Source organism: Myotis nattereri (assembly GCF_964212035.1).
Source record: "Myotis nattereri genome assembly, chromosome: 8".
NCBI lineage: Eukaryota > Metazoa > Chordata > Mammalia > Chiroptera > Vespertilionidae > Myotis > Myotis nattereri.
Window position 1 is genome coordinate 18,602,989 of NC_138083.1, and position 18,295 is coordinate 18,621,283.

Below are 18,295 nucleotides of genomic sequence, written 5' to 3' on the forward strand. Positions count from 1 at the left end.
GTCAGTAGTCTGAGCATGGTGTGGCTGGGTTTTCTGCTTGCTCTCTTTACAAGGTGGAAATCCAGGTGGTAGGTGGGCTGCATTCCTTCCTGAAGGCTCTGGGAAAGAATCTGCTTCCAAGATGATTCAAGTTACTGGCCAAATTCAGTTCCTTGCAGTCGTAGGACTGAGGTTCTAGTTTTCTTGCTGGCTGTTGGCTGGGGATTACTCTCAGTTAATAGAGGCCTCTTTCAGGTCCTGGCCATATGTCTCTCTCCATTTTAAAATCTAGAAAAAAAAAATCCCTTTAGATTTATTTTTATATATAAGAAATAAGTTCCTTTATTTTTCTTTTTAAAAGGAATTTTCATTTGAATTAAACTGCTCTTCCTTTAACTTTTAGTATTGTGATGTTTTGACTCACAGTCCCCTCTTCTAGTTTGTAAATTAAATAGCACACATGGACTTCTACTATTATGGCAGAAATGTTAACCTGTGTTGTTATTGCTGTTTGCTATTATCTCTTTATGTTATTGTGGTAACATTGACATAACAATTCACCCTCTTAACCATTTTAAAGTGTACAATTCAGCAACCTTTAATACATTAGTAATGTTATACAACCGTCACCACTCTATGTCCAGAACTTTTTGTCACACCAAAGTAAACCCTATTCTCTTTAAGCGGTCACTTCCCACATCTCCTCTCCCAAGTGCTTGGCAACTATGAATCCACTCTCTGTGCTTTTATCTGTTCTGGACATTTTATATAAATGGGAAGCATATATGGTCTTTTGTGACTGACTTCTTTCACCTAGTATAATGTTTTTAAGGCTCATCCATATTTTGGCATGTTTTAGGTTTTCATTCTTTTTTATAGCTGAATAATAATCTATTATAAGGATTTATGACATTTTGTAGTTTCATTTATCAGTTGATGGACATTTGAGTTTTGTTCACCTTTTGGTTATTATGAATAATACTGCTGTGAACATTTATGTATAAGTTTTTCTGTGGACATGTTTTCATTTCTCTTGGGTATATACATAGGAGTGCAATTGCTGGGCCAAATGATAAAATTATGTTTAACATTTCCATACTGCTTTCCAAAGTGGCTGCACTATTTTACATTCTGCCCAGATTGTATGAGGGTTCTGATTTCTCACATCTTTGCCAACACTTACTATATTTTCATTGTCGCCATCCTCGTAGGTGTGACGTGGTCCCTCATTGTGCTTTTAATTAATGTTTCCCTGATGACTAATGATATTGTCTTTTCATGTGCTTGTTGGCCATTATATTTTTTCTCTGGAGAAATGTCTATTCAAATCGTTTTTCCATTTTTAAATTTGGTTGCTTGTCTTTTGTAATTGAGATGTTCAAGTGTTCAACATATTAATGGGGATGTATACATTTGCCAAAGCTCAAATTGTAAATTTTATATACAGGTTATAAAAATATATATATATATATATGTTAATACTCACCCAGGATTTGTTGTTAGAGAGAGAGGGAGAGAGAGAGAGAGAGAAAGAGAGAGAGACGGAAACATTGATCGCTTGCCCGCTGTATGAACCCCACTAGGGATTAAACCTGCGACCTAGATATGTGCCCTCACTAGAAATCAAACCCGCAACTCTTTGGTGTATAGAATGAAGCTACAACCAACTGAGTCACCTGGCCAGGACTCAAATTGTACATCTAATATAAGTAGGTGCATTTTACTAATGTTATATCTCAATATGGTTAATTTAAACATAATTTTAAAAGAATAAAAGAAAAAGACCCAATGTGCAACAATCAAAATATGTTCTTTTAAGATTCTAGAATATTCTATAATTAATCATGTGTAAAAAGGAGCTGGGAACAAAAATAGAACTTATAGTACATAGCTGAGGTTCAAGTAAGTAAAAACCATCACAAAGTTTGGCAAAGGAAAACAACCTTTCTGAGAATACACGATCCACATCAGCATTTTGTTTCTTAGCCTCAGAAGAATTAACCATGTGGATGGGTTTCTCCTCTTTTTTAGGATACTGGAGAAAACAGTTGGATCACATCTCTGCTCACCTCAGGGCTTATACTCAGAACAACTCTGAATTCCGGGCCTTGATTGCCGAGCCCAGGATGGGAAAGGTGAGTGGACTCTGAATGGAACTTCCACCGCACAGTGTCCCACGGGATCAGACTAAGTACCCTCCGCCAATTTCACTTGAAATTGTACTTTGCTTGGCTCCTTTCCCTTTGCTGTCCTGCTTTCTACATTTCCTTACTATCCTCCCCTGCAGGCACTGCCTTTATAAATCACCTGCACATGAGTCTTGTCCTAGGGTCTGCTCCTGGGCACCTGACCTAAGACAGTAAATTGTGAGCATCTCATGCTTTTAGATGCCACATGCTGTGGAAATCCTGATGGTCAGAGCTAAGTGACCCAGAATAGTTTAATCCAGCCAAATTGTCTTCTTAAACCCTACACTATATTATCAATAGTAATTATGAGATTTAACCATATAACAATATCTGTATCATGTTTATCATCTCTAGGCCTCAAAACAAACCTTCAGGGTAGGAGTATTACCACTGTGGCAGTTTTTAAAACATGGCCACAGATTCTTCGACAGTCTTCCCGTTAGAAGATGGAATCTATATCTCCTCACCTTGAGTCTGGTGGGCTTGTGATGTTGGACAAGAGTATGTCAGAAATGATGCTCTGGGAGTCCCAAGGTGTGGTTATGTAGGCACATGGCTTCCTCTCGCTTGGCATGCTCATCTCACAACTCCTTGAAGCCCAGCCATTCTGCTGTGAGAAGCCCAAGCCCATGGCGTGGTCACATTAGGTGCACCTGTCTGCAGCTCCAGATGAATTCAGTACTCGAGTCATCCCAGCTCAGGAGCCAGGCAGTGAGTGATGAGACTTTAGGTCATTCCAGTTCCCAAACATGAAGCCACCTCTAGCCATGTGAGTCTTTGCAGCTGAGACCTCAGACGTATAGAACAAAAACAAGCCATTGCTGCTGGGCCCCATTGGAATCCATGAACATATAAAAATGGGAGTTGTTTGATGCAACTGAGTCTGGGATTTCTTACACTGCAGTAGATAATCAGAACAAACCCTACCTGACACCCAGAGACACTGGCTCAGAGAGGTTTGGTGACTTCCCTAGGACCGCACTGCTAGGTCTCGGGGGGATTCAGGCTTTGAAGCAGGTCTGTCAGATCCCAAACACCATGCCCTTTATCTGCTGTTGTAAAGAGACACCTTGTAAGAGGACCTGTTCCTCTGTCACGAGACTAGAGGAACCTTTGAAAATCAACCTGTCTGCTCCTCTGCCACTAGAAGTCCAACATTGAAACTATTTCATGGTCAAATATTGCTCAATTTCCTTTGATCATCTATTTTGATGGTTTGTTAGTTTTTTTTGCCTAATCCAGCAGTCTGCAAACTATGGCCTATGGGAGAGTTCTGGCCTGCCATCCAATTTTTTAAAGTTTTATCGGATCACAGCTATACTCATTCATTTACTTATTTTCTGTAGCTGCTTTTGTGTTACAATGGCAATGCTGAATATTCATGACAGACACTCTATGGCCCACAAAACCTAAAACATTTACCATATGATCCTTAAAGCATTTGCTGATCTCTGGTTTGATCTAAATCCCTCCCACTGCTTACAGAGAAAGATGCTCAACTATAATACATTGCCTTTGATTGCCAAGACCTGGCCCCCAGGACACCTTTTCCAAGGTGGTGGCATCCAGCCATCGGGCTTGATTAAACTTAAAGCATGTCTCTTGTGTAAATTTGGATCTTGCTTCCTTATCCATTCTGGCAGTCTCTGCTCTTTAATTGGAGTATTTATTTAGTTCACTTATAATTAATGAAATTATAAATATGGCTAGTTTTGTGTCTGCCATTTTGCTGTTTGTGTTCTATATTATCTAGTTTTTGTTCAGTTTATCTCTTTTGCCTTATTTTGTGTTAATTAAATATTTGATTAAATTTACAGTTTAACATCTCAGAATCTCTTTGTTGTAGCTCAGGGCACTGAGTTCCATACCCACAGTTGTGACTCCTCTCTAATACTTTTTTTAAAAGCTTCTTTCTGCTACTGTCCATGAAGATGGCTATGAAGTTAGCATCAGGCTGAATTATGTTCAAGTCTCAAACAAGGTAAGTGAAACCTTCAGAAGTTATTTATTGGGGAATTGACTGAACTAGTAAATTATGGCTTATGATTTATTGAAGTGTTTCTGTGTAATTCATAGAAAGGAAAAGTTTCAAATATCATGGAACTTGAATTAGGCCAACACTTTCATGGAATTGGATAAATAACCGAGCTAAGCTTGAGAGAAGCCAGCTTTTGGGCACATAGTGATACAGTGAGAGCAGGAATTGTCACCCACCCGATTGGCCTGTGATTTTCAGCCTTATTTCTTTTCACTGACATCTGATGGCAGGTCTGTGATACAACTGCTTTGGGAAAAGACTGACAAACTGTTTGCTGACATGTACTCTGACCTGTTTGCCTATAAAAGAGAAACCAACTGCTGTGGCCATGTCTCCTTTGATCTGCCCTCTTATATGGTGACTGGGGCATTGCCACAGAGCCTGTAAGTGTGTAAGTGATATTGGCAACTTTAAATGTCATTGGACAAGAAGTCAAAATATACAAAAGAAGAATCAGTGGATTGAGAAGATGGGTAAAGAAGGCAAGGAAAAGGAGAGGAACTCCTATTTATTAGGTCCTGGCCATCCCCAGCAGGGTGTTAACAATGTCTTTATTTTATTTTTTAAAATATATTTTATTGATTTTTTACAGAGACGAAGGGAGAGAGATAGAGAGTTAGAAACATCAATGTGAGATAAACATCTATCAGCTGCCTCCTGCACACCCCTCACTGGGGATGCGCCCACAACCAAGGCACATGCCCTTGACCAGAATCGAACCTGGGACCCTTGAGTCCGCAGGCCGACGCTCCATCCACTGAGCCAAACCGGTTAGGGCTGTCTTTAAAATTAAGATAGATTCATGGGCCCTGCCTACCTCACAGGGAGGCTGGGCATATCCAAGAGATAATGCATATGAAAGTGCTTTGAAACCAAGTAAAGCACTAAATGCCATGTTTCTGGTGTGGCCAGAGCAGAGCTTAGGTCAGGGAGGTATTTCAGGAGAAGGGGAGTGAAGGACTTGGGACAAGGCAGGGGAAGGAGCTAAATGAGCAAGTGGTCACAAGTAATGTCTGGCTTTAGCTGGATCCACGAGGAGCTCTGGATTGTGAATGACACCACACAGTTGTCCCCAGTTGAGGCAGGGAGGGGCGGGGCATAACTCCTATGGTAAAGCAGCACCCAACTACTGAGGGCAGGAGAACGGGGTCAGCTGTGAGCTGTTAGCAACCCACGCAGCAGTTGACCAGTTAGGGGGAACTGGGTGGGCACCAATAGCATCTTCAACATGGTATCTATCAAGTAGAAGGTGAGTAAATATGCCCAGGCTCACTGTTTTTTCTTAGCCTGCACTTTGTGTTCAGAAAGTAGCAGGTGATTCCCTATGGCAGGAGCCGGCATCCACGTGAGGGTAGGATGGATACAGGATTTCAAGCCTGGCCTATGTATTATCTATCCTCATTTTATAAACATCTGTTTCACCTCATTTTACTTTCACAACATCCCTTTGAGGCAGGTCATAATATTTCCACTTTGTGGGTGAGGGAACTGAAAGGCTCAGAGAAGTTAAGCAACTTGCTTCTTCCAAGGTCCCTAATCTAGTAAGTGATAGAACCAGGATTTAAATTCTACAGCCTAAGCCTCCCCACCCTGCCACCTAATTCCAAGACACAGAAAGGTTTTAAGCAGAGTCGGGACACAGTTACTTGTAAAAAGGGTGAGTGGGCAGCCACGTGGAAGGTGGGCTGGCAGGAGCTTGTTGGGAGGCTATTGTGCTAATCCCGGTGTGAGGCTGTAATGGCCGAGAGGAGGGGCCAGACTGAGGACCTGTTTAGAGGCTGAATGAACAGAACATCCTGGGTGTGAGGGAGTTGTAGGAAGGATGTCCAGGTGTGGACAGAGTTGTCATTAACAGAAAGAAGAACAGGTTGGCAGGGAGGTGTTAGGACACAGCAGCCTTATCATCACGGTGCTTGCATTTTTTTATTGGCCAGAACTTTTACCTGAGTAAGGCGATGAATTTCAGCGACCACTTTCTGAGCACTGTCACCGAGGGTGGTCATGGGATATTTGGCAGCAGGTATAGCTTGGGTAAGTTGTGCCCTTACATTGATTTTATTTTATTATTTTTTATAAGTACATTACTATTAACATTGGTACAGTAGATACTATTCATTTATTTACTAGAGGCCCAGTGCACCACATTCGGACACTGGGGGGGGTCCCTTAGCTTGGATTGCGAGAGGGTGTAGGCCAGGCCAAAGGACCCCACCAGTGCATGACTGGGGCCGGGGAGGGACGGCGGAGTTTGGCCAGCCAGAGAGGGACCGTGGGAGGGCTCTAGGGTGTGTCCGGTCCATCTCACCCAGTTCCGATCGGCCGGACCCCAGCAGCAAGCTAACCTACTGGTTGGAGCGTCTGCCCCCTGGTGGTCAGTGCACGTCATAGCCAGTGGTTGAGTGGTGTTAGCATATCATTAGCATATTACGCTTTGATTAGTTGAATGGCCAATTGGCCAACTGGACACTTAGCATATTAGGCTTTTATTATATAGGTTTTGTAAATATATTTTATTGATTTCAGAGAGGAAGGGAGAGGGAGAGAGAGATAGAAACATCAATGATGAGAGAGAATCATTAATTGCCTGCTTTTTGCATGCCCCCTACTGGGGATTGAGCCCGTAACCCGAGCATGTGCCCTTGACCGGAACCCAACCAGGGCCCCTTCAGTCTGCAGGCCAACACTCTATCCACTGAGCCAAACCAGCTAGGGTCCTTCCAATGATTTTAAAGCCATTGACCAGGAACACACTGACTTGGCAAGGATGGCAGAATTGCTTAAAATTTGCCAGCCCAACCATATGTCTTACTTTCATGTGCCAGCCATTTTATTTCTCTGGCTTCCCTGAAGGCAGGGGTGAGACTTTCGAAGTCTTTCACAGGCTTAGGGAGATAAACAGGGGTGGAGTGCTCTTTGGGGACTAAAAACTATAGTCATTTCAATTCTTCTCCTCCCCCCCACCCCCATCCTCTCTGGTCTTAGACTGAGATGAATGGCTACCGGAATCCTTCGTACCAGATTTAATCAAACAGAAATTTCTACAAAATCTATTTTATCCTCTTGAGGGGCATGGCACTAGACCAGCCGTGGGCAAACTACGGCCCATGGGCCGGATCCAGCCCGTTTGAAAAGAATAAAACTAAAAAAACAAAAAAAGACTGTACCCTTTTATGTAATAATGTTTACTTTGAATTTATATTAGTTCACACAAACACTCCATCCATGCTTTTGTTCTGGCCCTCCGGTCCAGTTTAAGAACCCATTGTGGCCCTCAAGTCAAAAAGTTTGCCCACCCCTGCACTAGACTCTAGTTCTATATCTGTAGGAGAGGCTGGGGGGGGCATCATTTTGGTCCACAACTCTTTGTCATTCCAGTGAGCGACTACTGCCACAGCACCTCAGATACCACTGAAAAAATCAAGAGGACGAAGACTTTCAAGACCAGAACATTTCAAGAAAGGAAGGAGCAGCTTACAGTATGTGTATCCCTTGGTCCTTAACAGATGTCTTCTTTGGCCTGTCTACTTAATGTTTTATTTTGAGATTTTTTGTTTAATGGAAGAATATATTTTTTCATTTTTTGTTCCTTTTTTCATGACAGTTTGTATTGATTTTTTGGAATCCTTTAAAATATCTCAAGATGATTAATTAGAATTATCTAAAAATTCTCATCAGTGTCCTGAATCACCTCTGCTTCCTCTGGTGTCAGTTCTGTGTGCCCATCTTTCTTGTTCTTATTTTTGGTTTGTCTCAAATGTGATGATCCTTGGTTGTCTGGTCACATTAACAAATGAAGAGCTAGTTTGATTCTCACAAGCACCTGGCATGGGTGCCCAGCATGGGTGGGTCTGGAGTCTCTGTGTGGGTGGATGAGCATACTTGGGGCAGGCTTCCCTGGAGGGTTGTGGGCAGGGGCAGGAGAAAGTACAAGAAGGCCTTTCCTCTGGTGGTGAGGACGGTGCTGCGAAGTACTCCGGTGTGAGCTGTCTTCCAGACCCTTCCCTATGTCTGTCATAGAGGTCGGGGCTCTGCCCTTCCTGGGCCCCAGTGCTCCCAGGAGGTGCCTGTGAAGCAAATCATGAACTCTCTGGAAAATAGCTATCAGGGTTTAAGCAGAGAGCAAAAGCCTCCTGTCCTTGCATTGGAGAGGAGGACACCAGCCATCTCAGCTACTTACAATAACGCCCTCTAATGACACACTCATGATGCGGCCCAGCACTCAGCTTCCACCCTTCTTGTTGATTAACTTTGAGCATCCACAGGGCTCCCTGAAGAAAACACACTCACCCTGGTTTTCACCCAGGTTTTTTCTTTGGTTAGGTTTCCTTGTCAGTCAGATCCCATCAACTTTCAATCTCTGGATTCCTCACCATTTCTGATCCACTGATGGCATCTTTCAGAGTTTCCACAGCTGGTAGAGTTTAAATAATTTCAGCGGGAGCTTTGCAGAAAGAGGCAGTGGGTGTCCTTGCTCCGTCCATCACCTCACCTTGTAGTCAGTCCTCTGGCTGCAGCAGAGAACAGAGGTACTTGGCAACAAGCCCAGAGCCTGGGTCTCCAGCTGGAAGTAGGGATGGACACAGGGTCAGTCACGCCCTCCAGCTTTCAGTTAAGCCAGGCCCGCAGGGTCCTCAGGATGCACAAACCTGCCGCCGAGCTTGCATTGTGATTCCTCTGGAGGCAGGAACTCTGCTCTTCATCTTGTGTCATAAACACTAATAAATTTGGGAAGAATACCTGAGAATTGTTGTAAACTTAATTGCTTATGATTCCTTGTACTCTACCTTCTCCCAGTTTGAAATATTGCCAGTAAGTGTAAGAGAAGTATAGGATTCCATAAACTTCATAACAATTTTACCATTTTGGAAATTCTACCCACTTATTCTGTACATGATCTGAATCCCCCAGTGTTATGTGCCTTTATCTTCTCATTCTCATTTAGGGGACAAGTGACTGAAGCTATACCATCTGTTCATTCATCCAGTGATTACTTTTGAGCACATCTATTCTAGGTGCAGTTCTAGGTGTTGAAAATAAACAAAAGCCATAAAGGTCTCAGACCTCATGAAGTTGACATTCTAGTACATTTTTTTCCCATAAGGAATGGAATTCAGTATAAGCAACTGCCCCTGCCCTCCGATGGATTAGAGCATCTTGTTCTGAGCTGCTCACTGGGAGGACACAGGGTGAACCTTGCATCTTCTTCCAAAGGCTCAGAGGCCCTGGCCAGTGTCCTCATCCCCGTGGCTTCCAGGGAGCCAGGGAGGGGTGGCATTACTTTCGCTCTATAAACCGGGAAATGGTGGTCCCGGAACTATCCCATAGTCACCCCTGGGTGGGATCCAGTGGCAGAAGCCTACTAGAGGTAATGTCTCCTGCTTTCTAGACTGCTTCCTTTAGTCTTCCAGTAGCCAGCATTTGCACTCCTTTCTCCATAAGGAAAGATGATATAAAGATAAATTCCACTGCATTTTGAAACTATAATGATAATAAAATCTTCAGATTTCTGATGATAGGTAGATGGGAGGTTATTTTCCCCCCAAGCAAGAGGTTGACTTTATTGGTTCACTCACACCTCAGGTGCATGTATTGTGAACTGTCATACTGAGGCTGACTTTGAGCACTTTATACCAGCATGCAAAGTAAATTTTAGGATTCACCTGGTTGCTTCTCCTAGAAATAGTCATAATAAAACTAGTGTGGTGTTTCTTGGTTTTGGTAAGATTTCTCCTTGCATCCCTGTCTTTAATAATGTAAAACAATGTGAGTGTGGTGTCCTTCATCAAGGCAGTGTTTCAAAGACCAGGAAAATGTACATTAGGTGGGTTTTTTCAGTCCTGCTGGCTGTTGGAGACCACACACATACACACACACACACACACACACACACACACACACACGCTCTGCTCATGCTCCCCTGTCCCTGGGGCTCAGAACTTAACCCTGGAGAGGAAACATTTACCTCGAGGGTTGAGCCTGGGTAAGAGGGACTTGTCAGTAAAAGTATTTTTGCGGCAGTGGAAATGACCACATTCTGTAATGCTGCAGCCCGAAAACAGGCTCCTGCTGAAGGAAGTCGGACCGACAGGGGAAGGAAGAGTCTCTGTGATTGAACAGTTGCTTGATGAAGTAAGTGCAACCGAAGAGCAAGTCTCTCTGGGGGTTCCAGCCTATGTTTCATCTCTGTCTCTTTCAGATGGAAGTTCTGTCCAATGTTGTGATTATCACAGGGCCAGTTAAATTTTTTAATGCTGGGAATGGATTAAATGGCGAGTCCAAAGCTTTACATGAATTGTTGTTACCTGTTGCTAGTTTTTATGACAAAAGAAATAGGCAGAAAAGTGCATATAAGCCCAAATAACATGCATGATGGTGGACAGAATCCCTGGTCTGTGAGATCCCATGTGACCGTCATGTTTCCTAAAGAAGCAAGGTTGTCTGGGTGCCTACTCCTCCCGATGTGGAAACAGAAGTTTTACCACCCTAGTGACATGGCAGCTCTGTCTGTTCTTTGTTGGGTCTCGGGGTTCCTGATTCCCTTCTCTGTGGATTTAAAGCCGTTTAGTTCCATCAAGGATGTTTGTTAGGACTAAGAAGGCGATTAGATGCTCCTGAGTGCAGGGTTTTGTGGCAGGCTTGTCCTTTTCCATGTGCTGCAGGGAGCAGATCCCAACTGCAGTGACAATGAAGACCGACCCGTTATTACCGTGGCTGTGATCAATAGGCACCATGAAGCAATCCCAGTCCTCGTGCAGAGAGGAGCAGACCTCGAGCGGCCGTGGGGACCGTAAGTGAGACACAATGGAGGAGAGTTCTGGCGCCATGCGGCAGCCAGCCAGTACCTTGAGCTCTGCTGCAGCAGGATCAGCTACATGCATGCCCTGTGCAATTTCATCCACTTAGGCACCATCCGCACCCATTGTGGCCTTAGTGAGACTCAACCGCCCATATTTTCTAAATCTGGATAGAACGAAATCTTCAAAATGGACCTTTGGGTTGCCTAAATTTTAGTAGCTTTTATAAAGGACGGTACATTTTGTTAATTCATGAATGTATACTATCGTGGGGCTGGCAGGTTCTTAGTGCTTAGGGTGTTAACCAATGTTTTCATCATGATCTGAATTGTTAAGGCCCGTAAGAGAAGAGAGCCCCACAGGAATATACCCATGAAGTTAATGCACAAAGAAAATGATATACAGTTGTCTCATATGTTAACATCATTGGGGAGGAGACGGGTCCATCTGAGTTCACCACAAAATCTCCTGGTGCCTTGGTTTCCCCAGCTGTGAAGCAGGACAGAGGGATACCAAATCATGTGTGATGGCTTTGTTACCTACTGTCCTAGTCTTGGTGCTGTCCTGCCTCTTGACCTCTCCCAGCCTGTGTTCCTGTTGCTCTCTTGCAAATAGTAGGAAACCTGGGGTGGAAAGTTCCTTGAGTATGGGTCCTTCCTGTTAACTGCCTATCCTGCTGACCAAGCTGTTGAACTAGAGGTCTCGAGGGGCATCCCAGGTGTCTAACATTACTGCCTCCTGAATTATTATTAAGACAGGGTCGAAGCCAGCCGTGGGCAAACTACGGCCCGCGGGCCGGATCCGGCCCGTTTGAAATGAATAAAACTAAAAAAAAAAAAAAAAGACCGTACTCTTTTATGTAATGATGTTTACTTTGAATTTATATTAGTTCACACAAACACTCCATCCATGCTTTTGTTCTGGCCCTCCGGTCCAGTTTAAGAACCCATGTGGCCCTCGAGTCAAAAAGTTTGCCCACCCCTGGTCGAAGCCCAGCTCCGTGAATCATACTGCTGAGTATCTCAAGCCAGCATAGGGGACAAAAGTTCAGTAGTTTTGCTTCTGTTTTTCTCTGTTTCAAAATTTCTTCTAGTGTTTTTATTCAAAATATATCCCTCTTAATTTTTGATGTGCATTTTTATTAGTCTTTGCCAAAAAGACAGCTATACTATACCAGTAGCATGACCCCCTTTTTAGTTTTATTTTATAGCAGGATTTTGGCACATTGGTGTAAACATTTGATGGCTGGAGTTTACTTTCTTAAGTTTTCGTAGGGTTCACATTCATCATACTCTGTCAACTTCTTTATCCCACACTTGTATCATCATTAGCTATAAAAATACTACTTTGTTTTGTGTGAAGGTATAGTTTATATTTGCATAATTCAGATAATCTTTTCTTATAGCATTTAAGTATGTTATGGTTAATACAAAAATATATTGAGCACATTTTGAGCTGATGCTTAAGTCTGATGAGTCCTAGCTTTATGAAAAACCCAGCTAAGAGGATGAAACTATTCTGGACGGGCAACAGATTTACTGGTTTTCTTTGGCGTTCTTCAGTTTTTGTTTTTGCTTCATCACCATTCGAACCCACCATGTCATTTATCCATGTGATCTCATTGCATTTCTACTAAGTCTGTGGTTATGCCATCTGTCTCAGGGTGTATAAGAGCCCTTTGTCATTCTTACTGCATGCTCCTGGGTACTATTAGCAGAATTTAGCTCACATGGGAAGGAGGGAGGAACGCTAGACTGAATGCCTTCCCCCTACATAGAGCTCAGAGATCTCTTCTTCCTTTTCAGTTTATGCCAATAGAGGAAAGCACACTTTCCCACTGGAAGCCAAATGATGCAAGTCTGGTTTATATTTGTTGGTTTGAAGTATTTAGGCCTAGGTCAGCCTGCCCTCTGCCCCACAGCTGGACCTCTGTGGATCCAGGAACATGACCTCAAGTTTCCATTCACCCGACTGCTCTTCAGGTACAAGCCAGTCGGAGACCTGGCTATCCTGGAGAAGAGGCCCAGTGCGTTGTCCTCAGCACACCCGGATTGAAATGCGCCTTCCCTCCCAGGCACGTTTGGCTAGTGGAGAGAAGCAGCCCCGTTGGCTCCACATGAGGTCACTTCCATTAAGGAGGTTGGCAGGTAGCAGAGGCCCTCCCTAGTGTTTCTGTTTACCATGTTTGTATCATTTCTATGAGAATAAACTCGTATTCAACAGGAAGGAAAAGGCCAGGTACACATTCTCCACCGAAGCTGATACCTCTTCGCAGACTTCGGAAACAGACTCAAGGTCTCACTGGGAGAAGGACGCAGAGGAGTGTTGTCTGCTTTGGACAATAGCTGCCCTTCTCCACGGGAGTTTCAGACAATTAATCTCTCAATCTGCTCCAGGTGAAGAAAATGCAACCCGCAGTCTATTTCTTAGAGGTTCAGCTGTGGAGATTTGTTCTGTTAGGTAATTCAAGATTTACAAAGAGAATGTACCTTAATCCACTCTCATGCTTAGATTTGAATAAACAGTTTGAGTTGTTTGTTCATTAAGAGTAAAATTTCTTTAAAATACAAATTCCAGGAACACAAAGTTATAACTACTGTACAAAACATGTTCTAGAAGGTCTGATGAGAGAACACCGCTATTCAGAGGAACAAACTCACAAACTACTCTGAAGCATGGGGTTCTGACAAGGAGGTGTATTCCACCTAGCACACCTTCCATATATTTATTTTATTTTTTCCGTCACCATTTATCCCCTCTATGCCCTTTTCCACTTCCTCCCTCTCCTCCCCCTAACTTTCCATATTTGAGTTGTTTGATGAGCAGTATACAAAATTAGAATTGACAGAGTCACAATTCATCATTTTCCAAAACTAAACTGTAAATAGAATACACACTCTGCTCTCAGATTGGGGAGAGTTGTGAAGAAAGACGATCATTATGTCTACTTGGGAAATGTGGCAACACCATCGGCATATCTAAGTTCAAATGGTAAGTGTCTTATAAAGACCCAAGGAACCTGAGGGGTGGAGTGGCAAACAGTTAAGCCATATGCTACTAGGGAGAAGGAAAGCTGAAAGATACGGAGGAGATTGGTGTCACTGGTGTGACTGAGACATCCTTTGTCAGTGCTCCCATCACATGCTGTGTACCCCTCTGCCTGCATTTACAACTGGTACCCTGAGCTCCTGGAGAGAGGACCCTGGCCCTGGCACAAATGGGGACATCAGGCTGGCATTCAAATGTGTGCTGAGTAGATGAACAAACGATCAGAATGACTGAGAGCCAGGCAGAGGTAATCCAATAGACCTCATGAAAAGTGTAAGCTTAGAAGGTGAGCGCTGGACATTCCGCTCTTGGAGAGAGAGCACATAGTCTCCTCTGTGGTGACAGAGGACAGGGTAGAGCAGACGAGAGCAAAATGTAGAGAAAATGAGCATATTCTTCTTGCTAGGCCTTTTTATCCATAAAATAGAGATAATAATACTTATTGCCATAGAATTGGTTGGAGGAGAAAATGAGACCATGTATTTGTAGTTCCTATGAAGAGTCTAATAATTGGACATTAATAAATGGTAGCAGGTTTAGAATGGGAAATATGGACCGCACGATGAAACCCAGAGTGAAAGGTGTTAGAACTGGTTAATACAATTTAAGTTAGTTTAAGTTCTATATTCTATTACTCTTAATAGATATCACCAAGTCTTCCTAAGCCTGAGTTTTCATAATTAAGAAAAGGCATGTTATAGTCTTTTAATATATCAAATTCTAAGAAGTTGGACTTGATAAGAGCTTCTCATAATTTACTGCACATATGAATCACCCAAAGATCTTATTAAAATGCATATACAGTTGATCTAGGAGGATGCCACTGGTCCAGGTACCATAGTTCGAGTAGTGAGGATATAAAGACTGTTCTTAACATATTGCGGATCAGTAGTTCTATTGCTAGCTTTACCCAGTGGCCAGATAAGTTTCTATTGAATGAGTACAAAAAAGTTTTACATAAATGTTAAAGGCACGCTTTAAAATTAAATATCCATTGCATTTTGAAGTTATTTATTACATGTTCTTACAAGCTAATATCTTTTGAAAGTATGATTGGCCACAAGCCTTAGAATAGAAAACACGAGAATTCTCGTGATCCATCCACAATGTTTTAATATGAATTGAGCTTTTACGAGACAGCCCAACATGGCACTTGGTAAGGAAATGGCCTCATAATGCTATTGGACACTGGGGATTTCCTCCTGTACCTGAGAAGCCAGTTATGTTGACCTGATAAAAATAATGATGATGATGATGATGATGATGATATCATGAAGACTGATCCCCAAAACTTAGTTACTTGAAGAAACTATGTAGAACCAATGGGCAAACCTTTGGAAATTCTGGCATAAGGCACATTGCTTTGACACTTCCATCTATTGCCTCTGGGAAAATAGGAGGAAAAACACCATTCAGATTTGCTTGACACCAGGAGCCTTGGCCAAATAAGTTATTTAAGTAACAGAAATCATGTGCAGGATAAGATTTAAAACTAGATAAGATCTCGAACCATTAGGTGTTTGATGCTTTTGGAGTGCTGTTGCAGTGAAAATCAGTGAAAGTACTCAGTTTCTCATTTACTCTAGAAAATGGAGAGCCATCTATTTAAGTGGACAGTTCAGATTCTGGTGCCCAAATCAGAGGATTACCCTTCCACATCTGTATGGGGAGGGTCATAGTTATATTTACCTGAAATTCTTGCAACTCATATAGGCTTCAACCTTGGAGGCAATACTTCTTCCTTTAATTTGTCTGTTCATTCTTTTCATGGATGTCTTCATTTCACTAGTGGTTATTGAGCACCTACTGTGTGCCAGTCACCTTCTAGGTAATGGAGATACAGCAGTGATGACGACAAAATCCTTCCCTCGTGGAGTTTATAGTTTAGTGGAGGAGACAGACAATAAACAGGCAAATGAATAAGTAACTTCGGAGAATAAGTGCTGCAGATAATAAAGCCAGGTAGAAGAATAGAGAGTGTGGTCAGAAAAGGACCCAAACCTACCCGCTTGGACCAGAGACACAGAATTAGTCTGGAACAGACTTGCTTTAGGTGCAGAGGACGATTGGAGAGGTTGTTCCAAAGTGAGATTTCCTTATTTATGATTAGTCTGGCAGAAAGATTTTAAAAAAATATGTTTTTATTGATTTCAGAGAGAGGAAGGGAAAGGGAAAAAGAGAGAAAAACATCAATGATAAGAGAGAATCATTGATCGGCTACCTCCTGCACACCCCCTACTGGGGATCAAGCCTGCAACCTGGGCATGTGCCCTGACCTGGAATTGAACCGTGACCTCCTAGTTCAGTGATGGCGAACCTTTTGAGCTCGGCGTGTCAGCATTTTGAAAAACCCTAACTTAACTCTGGTGCCGTGTCACATATAGAAATTTTTTGATATTTGCAACCATAGTAAAACAAAGACTTATATTTTTGATATTTATTTTATATATTTAAATGCCATTTAACAAAGAAAAATCAACCAAAAAAATGAGTTTGCGTGTCACCTCTGACACGCATGTCATAGGTTCGCCATCACTGTCCTAGTTTATGGGTCATGCTCAACCACTAAACCACACCATCTGGGCTGGCAGAAAGATTTAAAAAATTTGTTTATTGGAAACAATTCTTACATGCCAAATAATTTTTTAATTTTGTCAAAGTAAGCCATGCACATGATTGAAAAGTCAAATCCTATAGAAGGGATTAGCACTCCTCTGCCCTCACTTCTTTTTTTGTTGTTTTTGCTGAATTTATTTTTTACCTTTTTTGTTGAGAGTATTACGGATGTCCTCCCTTTTATCCTCATTGTGCCCTCCACCCAGTTCCCACCCTGCCCTAGGCCTTCACCACCCTATTTTCTGTGTTCATGGGCAATGCATCTTTGCATATAAGTTCTTTGATTAATCTCTTCCTGCCCCCTGCCCTCTTCCCTCTGAGTTTGTTTCATGTTTCCATGCCTCAGGTTCTATTTCACTCATCAGTTAGTTTTGTTCATTAGATTCCACATATAAGTGAGATCATGGATATTTGTCTTTCTCTGACTGGAAAGCTATGGTATATTTACACAAGGGAATACTATGCAGCTGTAAAAAAAAGAATCTATTACTCTTTGAGACAGCATGGAGGGACCTGGAGATTATTATGTAAATGAAATATCATGTCCTCACTTCTTAATCCCCATTTCTTGTCCCCAGGGACAACTACATTGAAATATTTTGTTGTTGTTGTTTAGATATATATATTTTTTATTTCAGAGAGGAAGGGAGAGGGAGAGAGAGATAGAAACATCAATGATGAGAGAGAATCATTGATCGGCTGCCTCCTGCATCTCCCAACCGGGGATTGAGCCTGCAACCTGGCCATGTGCCCTTGATAGGAATTGAACCCAAGACCCTTCAAGTCCACTGGCCAATGCTCTATCCACCAAGCCAAACTGGCTAGAGCTACATTGAAATATTTTTTAACTTTCCTGGGAGTCAGCTACTTCTGTCACTAAATAATATGCTTAAACTGATAATTCCTGATTTATCATGCTTAGGTATTATCTATTGATTCTTGCCATGCCAGATGATGATTTGGCTCACTGACCCCACCTGATTATTTCTATCCCCATATTCATGTTTTAATCATTCTATTACTATTTTTGGTTCTTTTATTAATTCCTGCTATAAATAATGTTCTAAACTCATATTTTGATTGCTATCTTTTTTAGATTTATTTGAGAGAGATTTGTTGTCCCACTCATTTATGCATTCATTGGTTGATTCTTGTATGTGCCCTGACGAGGGATCGAACCCACAACCTTGGCATATCAGGGTGATGTTCTAACCAACTGAGCTACCTGGCCAGGGCCTTGACCATTATCTTTCAATGGTATCTCTTGACTGCCTTGTATATAAATGCATATAACTGTATATTACTGCTCCCTATCTTTACCTCTCCCTCTTCTTCCCCTTCCATCTCACAATTTCTATTACTATTTTATTTCTATTATTATTTTTACAAGGCTGATCACAGTTATATTTTCTTGTGTTAAAATAATGAAGACTTCTATTCCTTGTGATTAGTTATCCTAATTATAATTTATTCCAATCATTGATTTCAATAGCTGAGAAGCACAAAGAGCAATTGCATTGTAATAGCTATATAAATATTGGTCGTTGAAGAATTAAGAGGTACGTTGTGATTACATTTTCTTCTTTGTGGATCTGAGATGATGACCCCTAGGCCACTCAAAGTAAAATTTT

At 42.1% G+C, this 18,295-nt stretch overlaps 1 protein-coding gene across 5 annotated transcripts in view; it reads left to right on the top strand.

The window, feature by feature from the left end:
* DZANK1 (double zinc ribbon and ankyrin repeat domains 1) overlaps positions 1–18,295 on the top strand; it is a 62,440-nt gene that overhangs the window by 39,359 nt on the left and 4,786 nt on the right. For 2 of the 5 annotated variants that reach the window (XM_081097441.1, XM_081097442.1), the window contains exons 14-19: positions 2,011–2,114; positions 4,075–4,149; positions 6,141–6,237; positions 7,582–7,682; positions 10,255–10,335; positions 10,866–10,993. In XM_081097441.1, the coding sequence (XP_080953567.1) occupies positions 2,011–2,114; positions 4,075–4,149; positions 6,141–6,237; positions 7,582–7,682; positions 10,255–10,335; positions 10,866–10,993 (586 nt within the window). Of the gene's footprint in view, positions 1–2,010; positions 2,115–4,074; positions 4,150–6,140; positions 6,238–7,581; positions 7,683–10,254; positions 10,336–10,865; positions 10,994–12,805; positions 13,541–18,295 lie in introns of those variants that run through there. The other 3 variants (XR_013996342.1, XM_081097444.1, XM_081097443.1) reach the window with 2 other exon arrangements.